General features: G+C 40.2%; 1 protein-coding gene across 1 annotated transcript; it reads left to right on the top strand.

The window, feature by feature from the left end:
- The first annotated feature begins 807 nt into the window (after window positions 1–807).
- Window positions 808–3,203, top strand: foxb1a (forkhead box B1a). The gene has a single exon (XM_085412229.1). It carries the CDS (start codon window positions 1,224–1,226, stop codon window positions 2,163–2,165), a length of 942 nt encoding a protein of 313 aa, XP_085268355.1. The 5' UTR covers window positions 808–1,223; the 3' UTR covers window positions 2,166–3,203.
- The last annotated feature ends 4,807 nt before the right edge of the window (window positions 3,204–8,010 follow it).

The raw sequence follows: 8,010 nt of genomic DNA, 5'->3' as shown, positions 1-8,010 counted from the left end.
TTATTTGCATTTCTGAAGTACTTTCGAATCTTCTTTACATAAACACAATAGACCTGATTGCCTCATGAAGTTTTAGTTTGAACAGCGCTGTTTGCATTGTGTTGATGTTTTCATATCGTCTACTTCCGTTGTTCAGCTCTGGGCGAAATTAGCTGAGAAAAACTAATAGTGGGCTCATCAACAAACTTGCTCATGGCAAATTATTTTCTATGGTGTGTGCATTTCGCAAACAATGTTAGAGTGTAATTAGGGGAGGAAAGCAAAATGCATTTTCTCAGCATTTTTGCCTATCTGGGAAATCAGCTTTTCATTCAAATCCACGTGATGATGATGATGATGATGATGATGATAATAATAATAATAATAATAATAATAATAATAATAATAATAATAATAATAATAAAAAGACTGATCAGCATGCTAAAACACTTTATAAAATAGCTCCTTACGTACATCACTGCGCAAACAGGAATATTGTCACGTTTTTAAAACACGCATCTATTTTAAGAAAAACATAAATATTTAAAAGCATTTTATAATGACATAAATTTGCCACGTAGTTCCCTCACATAGCGTACTTGTGAGGTGCAGCTGTAAAGTCCGCTGAAGAAGTATTAGCGCATACCTTCACACACTGAGTGCCATCGCAGTTCAATTCCGGTTACCGAGCCTTCTCGCCCCTTTTTCTGTCTTCAAATGGAAATGATTTCCATTGGCCCAAGGTGTCCATGTAAATAGGTGTAAATGAAACCAGATTATGCCTTCCTCCCAGCCCCCTCCTCCCATGGCAATTGTCATGTGATAGCAAAGAGGTGGCACATTAATGGAGCGCCTCTACAGGGGTCTTTTCTGTTCATGTCACTACATAAAACTATCAGATGGTTAGAGGAAGGCCATGGAGGCATACGCTTAGCTAGTCTTATCAAGGACGCCAAATGAAGTCCATTCAGCTCTGCTAGAGGGACAAGCTGACTTACTTTGGAAGAAAGACTCGCAGCAGCCGTCACTCCATAAATGTGCACCGTCCTCGACCGTGTTCGCCTGCACACTGCAGAGGCGCTCAGAGTGGCTGCTTTGCGCACGACCCAACTCCGGCTCTGCCTGCACTGAAACTTTCTGCGGCGGTTGTTTTCATGAAGAGCAGCAAGCTTTCGCCAAGGAATTAAAGGAAGCTACTTTATTATTATTATTATTATTGCGTTTGCTGAAAAAATACACCGAGGATGCCTCGTCCGGGGAGAAACACGTACAGCGATCAGAAGCCACCTTACTCCTACATCTCGCTCACTGCCATGGCGATCCAGAGCTGCCCGGAGAAGATGCTGCCACTCAGTGAAATTTACAAGTTCATCATGGATAGATTCCCTTATTACAGAGAAAACACCCAGCGATGGCAGAACTCTCTGCGTCACAACCTGTCATTTAACGACTGTTTCATCAAAATCCCCCGGCGCCCAGATCAACCAGGTAAGGGCAGTTTCTGGGCTCTGCACCCCAACTGTGGGGACATGTTTGAGAATGGAAGTTTTTTGAGGCGCCGCAAAAGGTTCAAAGTGTTGCCCGTGTCTGATCATTTGGCTCCCAGCAAGCAGTCGGATGCTGCCCATTACCTCCAACAGCAAGCCAAGCTGAGACTGAGCGCCCTGGCAGCCACCGGCACACACCTCCCTCAGATGTCAGCTTACAACCTCGGAGTGTCTCAGTCATCAACTTTCAAACACCCCTTTGCAATTGAGAACATCATCGCCAGAGAATACAAGGTCCCGGGAAGTCTGGCGTTCTCCACCATGCAGTCCATGTCTGCCGGGTACCCGCTTCACAACCAGCTGACGACAGCCTGGCCCCACATGTACAACACTAGCGTGATTGACACGGCGGCCCCAATATCCATGGCAAGCAGCGACTACAGTGCCTATGGCGTGCCCATAAAATCCCTGTGTCACGGGGGACAGTCCTTACCGGCTATCCCGGTGCCAATCAAGCCCACCCCGACGTCCATGCCCGGTTTCTCGGCGCTACCTCCCCACATCCCCGCGTTTCTATCAAACTCTCCACAGTCTCTGAGCCCGACGTCCCCACAGACAGCGACGAGCCAAAGCAGCCCTGCAACCCCGAGTGAGACTCTGACGAGCCCCTCCACTCTACAGTCTGTGGCTGTGCACTGACCACCTGAACTTTTTCTATTAAACGAACTGCTGGCTGGCTCCAAGGCCCCTTTACCAAACCCAAAGTTTATATTTTCTGCTGTTGGAATCAAGGCGAGTTGCAGTTTGCATATCGATTTATTTGTGTTCGTGTTGAATGTGTCGCTTTAAATTGTGTCAAGTCCAGCACAGAATCGTACAGTATTGCTCTTGAAATCATAAATTATTTGATAGTTCTATTTTTCAGTTTATTTTAAAATGCGAGTGTTGAAAGTGGAGCCACTGAGGGGATCCAATTGGAGGGCTGTGGGGAGGTGGGGGGGAGTTTGTTTTGGCAGTATCAACTCTTATTTGAAGGTGGCTTCCAAATCCCCCCGTTGCAGTTTCTCAATTCCATCAACTGGCAAAACTTTTGCACCGTTTCTGTGTGACCACTGTAATGTCAATGAAATTGCGAGGCAATGACTTTTTGTTTGCTTTTTTTATAAAAAGAAAAAAAAAATACTGGAATGATGGTTAAGGGTATACCAAATAGGAATAGGGTTTAGATTTCTTCTTACCATCCCTGTAAGAAAAAAAGAAAAAAAGAAAGCAAACCGAGTTACGAAATTCTTTTCAATATTGAAAAGTAGAATTTTGAGAAGTCCTCAAAATGCAAGATGTGAATATTGAAAATAACTGATACTAAAAATGTTGTAAAATGCACTTTTTAGTTTTATGTTTTAGATATCTATTTTCCAGAAAATGTTCTGTGAAGCATTTAATTTAAAAGGCTGTGGTGACCATGTGTATCAGATGCTGTAAATTTGTACTTTTTTTTTTTAGGTAAAGCATGCATTTTAAAATTTGTGTTGTTGCTGTTGTTGTTGTTGTTGTTGATGATGATGACGTGGGTATTGTTGTTGTTTTAATTGTTTTTTATTATTATTATTTTTTAAATTTTTTTAATTTTTTTGCAAGCATGCGTGCTTTCGAAAAGTGTGCCAACAGTCTGCAATGAATTGGAAAAAAATGGTCATCGAAATATTTTCTCATTAAAAGTGAAGTAAACAATCAAAATGATTCTGAAGATTTTATCTAAGACGATACGAATTATTGTTATTATTATTATTATTATTATTATTATTATTATTATTATTATTATTATTATTATTATTATTATTACAAATGGCAGCTTTTTTGATCGTGTAAATGTAACTTTGAGGATTTGTTTTACATTTCCGTCTAATAATAATAATAATAATAATAATAATAATAATAATAATAATCTTTATCCAGAACTGGATGATTTTACGAATTTTATGAATGTGAGAAAGGCAGTGGAGGCTGTGGGCAGAGAAATGAATCGTGCAGCCGATTAGGATGCATGGAGCTGCGATGCCCTGGCCACAGCGCAGACAACCAGGCTCATTCATCAAGCTGAGCTAAACACGATTAGGCCCGACAATAAACATTTAGAAAAGCTGCAAACAGTGTCTAAATTAAGTGTTACATAATTTCGACTTCAGACGTCACAGAGGGTAATTAAATAAGCGCCATGTTCATTTTTTCCCCCTCGTTCCTATAAAAAGAGCATCTGAACGTTTCAACCTTGTGCTTTTTTTCTATTTCAGGGGACATTATCCAACAGGTTGTGTAAATACAGACGGAGGGAGATACCTACGTAGGCTGCCAAATACGCTTTTTTAACTTTTGTGTGTGTGTGTTTTTTTTGTTTTTTTTTTAGTGTTGAAAAAATAACGTGACGTTTCTGCATCCTCTATAGAAAAGCAACAGCCTATTTCGGGGCATTGAGCAAATACATTAGAATTCCGTCACTTTATACAATCCAGTAGATCAAATAAGGGGGCTCGGGCCACTTCATTCTCCCTCATTCACTTGTATTGAAAGTGCAAAGAATAGTAAACTTAGACTGGGCCACCAATGTAGATTTAGCCTTTTTTCAGCAAGACAAAAAGACTGATTTTTCACAAACACATTGCTGACTGGGGAACTAGGAAACGAGCTGCGAGACCCTTTTGGAATTTAAATCCACCCCTCCCCCACGGACTGTTTGTACAACAGTGTTAGCCCCCCCACCCCTCCACCCCAACTTTGTGCATCTTTGTGTGTGTAACATTAATTCTGACTCTGGGTGATTAGATGTATTTAAACTGGAAGACCAGATTACAATTTAGAAGCAGATTAATCAGAAAATAATAATTAGGCTTGCATTAAAACCACATTAAGAAATGGAACTTTTTATTTTATTTTAATTAAGTTAAATAAAAAGAAAAAAACTCCTAAAACACCTGTTTTACAGAGTGGGGGGTAAAAACAGTACTGTTTTAAGTAGTGCAATATGTATATATATATATATATATATAAAAATGTGGATTTTTTTATTATTTGAATTTCAGTGTCATTTGTCTTATTTGTACTGCATTGCTAAAAGGTTTATGTAATATAATAATGCAGATAAACGGCTGTAAGGAACTTTTGTGAATAAGAAGTCATTTATTGTTAATACAACCCAAATGTGAAACGCAAACACAACCAGTGTACAAACAGAAATGCAATATTTTAATGTGCATTTAAATCATGAAACTCTGCCATCCTACAGCTCTGTTTCAGATTCACTGGATGGTTCAATTTAATTGTATTGGGGGGGGGGGGGGGGGGGGGGTATATAAAGGTATTTGGTGGGCAGACAATCAACTCAGTTACAAATATATGAACACTACAAGCTTGATGAAATGTGCAAATTGATTTAACCTTTCCCAGAGCCAATGGGAGCGTCTAAATCTCCTTGCTTTAAAGTAACAGGTGGGAGGTAAAGAGACACGTCTGACACTTATGACACTGTAAAAAAAATCACATTTTTTCATAAACCCATATGAATAGATTATTTTTTCCTTTACTAGCAAACACAAACCCAGCGTTCCCTTCAGCAAATAAATGCCAGCCTTGCTGTTTCACTCCCTTCTTCAGCAGCACCAGTATGAACTCAGCGGTATAAACCAAGTCTGCATTGTCCTTATTCTCTCAACTATGTTCCACTTATACAAAGAAGAAGGTCATCTTAGGCAGGGGATGAAATATAGACCACATGCAAAACCCCAATGTTGTAGTTTAATTAAAATAATTCATTAAAGTGGAGGCCCAAGGTAATTAGCATGTATAATTTATGATTTGCTTAATGCATGCAGGCAGTGGCCTCTGCAATGAACTCAACTTAACCTCAAGCAGGGAACTGATATGGACAGGGTGCTGTTATTTACTATGTGTTTACTGTTTAGATATTTGTCACGAGGAAGCAAGTAGAAAATCCTGGCTGCTTCCAATGCACACAAACAACTTGTTTCTTCGGTGCTTATCTTGTAGATTTATGCTCAGCCATAAGAGAGGATGTCATATTTGCTGAGGGGAAAATATATTGGGATTTGCTCTCACCTTTATCCGTTTTTTTGGGGGGGGGGGATATATAATTGCATTTATTCAGCTGGTCACTACTGTTGAAAATAGTTTATGCTGCCTGTTTGAGCTGACAGAATGAGGACATATATGTACAACACAAGGTAATTCTTCCTCGCTCCCACTGCAGACTGCCAGAAGTGGCTTTTAGAAGAAGCAAATAATCACTGATAGACAAAATTTGCATTAATTATACTCAGCAAAATGTCAGTGCTTGACTTGCGTTTGGCATTTTGTAGCATGGCTAGTGGCTTTATTTTATTATTCCTTGCAAGTATGTGCAATTTGTATTTAAAAAAAACCCAGTAAAACAAATATTTTCAGATGGAGCTGTGGACCATGGTAAACAGGTTTATTTTAGTGGTAAGCAGGGCAACTTGAAGCTCTCCTGATGGGTAAAAGAGTAGTTGTGGATTAAAAACAAATCTCTACTTTCAGACATTTACGACTGAGTCTCTTTTAAACTTGAGAGCTTGAGGCCAGTTAGGGATTTATCCCAAGGTTTAATCCCTGGGAAATAAAGAAGATAAGCTCATATGTTTAGCTTATAATAAGTACTGGAATTATATTTTACAACTTTCAAGACATACTCCTGACTTACACATTATCAGTCCAACAGTATTTGGTCAAATCCTGAGTCATAGGCTAAATACATTACATGGCTGTGTCGCAGGGCAAAGGGCAGGTATAGCGGGCAGCTGGAGCGAGAGAGACGGGGGGAATGCAGCAACATTCAAGGCTGGCTCAGCCAAACACCCATGTGTGCATGAAATTAGAGTGTCAACATCTGATTCATGCTGCTGGGTGGTGACTGTGAAACAAATTATGTCAGCGGGTGGCAGCGGCGAAATTCCACTGAGCTGCAGCAGACGGTGGCTGTGCGGAAGTTATAGGCCATCGAGTCTGTTTTATAAACTGCGGTGAAACTTTTTTTACGCCATAAAGTTTATGTGGTTCAGATCATATTCTCACTCACATCACAGAGATGGTGTTTCCAGCACAGAGGCAGGTGTTGTAAAGGAGATTCAGTGGTTCTAGGAAATGAGGTGATAATTGATATTCAAGATAAGAATGCTTATTGTGACAGGCTGTGAGGTGAAAATGAGTCCCTGTTGTTACACTGTCAGCACAGTTTTTTCTGAATTATATATGTATGTTCATATATATGTGTGTGTGTGTTTATAAGTAGAACCCCTTTTCTGTACAATATATTTTTCTGATTCTGTATAATTCCATGTATTTCTTCTGATTCAAGCTAACTTGAATAATAAATTGAATAATATACATATGGATTAGCTGTTACAGGATATCGTGAATTGGCGACAGTCACTGACACATTTCCCATCTTCATTTTACAATATGTAATGTAACGCCATGACACTTCTATATGTAGATGGATCACTTGTTTTTGCCTGAGTGTGTGCAACTGTTGGGCGGGTTGAGACAAGGTGAGAAACACAACCAACACAGAACTATTCATCAAATTTCGAGCTGTCATCCTGAACTTTAAGCAACTGCGTGTGACTCACGATTAAGTTATGTTGCATTTTGGCGCATAAAGGGGTTCAGCAAGTAGCTGAACGCATATCTAATCCTATTAAATGAATTACAGATTTTTAAAAGTGTTTTTACTCCCCAGTTTTTGGTAATTGGCATGCCTGTGAAGGGCGTGTTTTGGGGATTCAAAATATCTGCTCTGTCCCAGCTTGCCTTGTGTATCCTAGTGAATCTGTTGGATCGGCAATATTTATCAAATTCTGTTTTCCAAAAAATGGCACTATGAGAGATTTCACCAAATGCTTGTCATACAGAGCTTCATTGTGGGAAGCAAGTAAACTTCCTGCAAATAATCTGCTTTAATGAAGTTGCTTAACAGATTTGGCACTGCAATGTTTTGCTTCTCGAGTGCTTTAGCTGTTAGGTGTCAGAACTGTAACTGATTCTGTGGATTTTAGCAGGCTGCTATTTCCCCTTTTAAATGTGGGACGAAAAGCTAATTTATCACCTTTCCTTGGGATCTTATCGTACTCTCTCCAGCCATAAACTAACACTTACAGAGGACTTCAAAGGTGCAATAGGTAGCAGAGGTGAGAAACGCACATACATCCACTCGGGGCTGATTTCTTCCACACAAAAAAAAAGAAAAAAAGAAGAAGATGGAGCTGATTAGCAGGAGTGCGCAACAAGCCCCGTGGGGCAGCAGCTGGAGGAGAACTCCCAGTGGGAGCAGGGAGAGGTGTAAGTTTTGACAGCTTCTGTCTCTCCCCTCTGGATAGTGCGGGGTCAGGGCACCCTCAGCGGGCCTGGGCTCAGTGCCTGGTAGGAAATCGTCAGTAATTGCCATTCAGCCAGGGGGACAGAAACCGAGACAACAATAACCAGTGAAGAACATACAGCCCATTTCCTCTTTGTC

This window comes from Rhamphochromis longiceps, linkage group LG7, assembly GCF_057381845.1.
Source record: "Rhamphochromis longiceps isolate RC_006_pf linkage group LG7, R_longiceps_female_GT1.1, whole genome shotgun sequence".
Taxonomy (NCBI): domain Eukaryota; kingdom Metazoa; phylum Chordata; class Actinopteri; order Cichliformes; family Cichlidae; genus Rhamphochromis; species Rhamphochromis longiceps.
The sequence above is the reverse complement of the archived record's forward strand: the minus strand, read 5'-3'. Positions and strand labels throughout refer to the sequence as shown.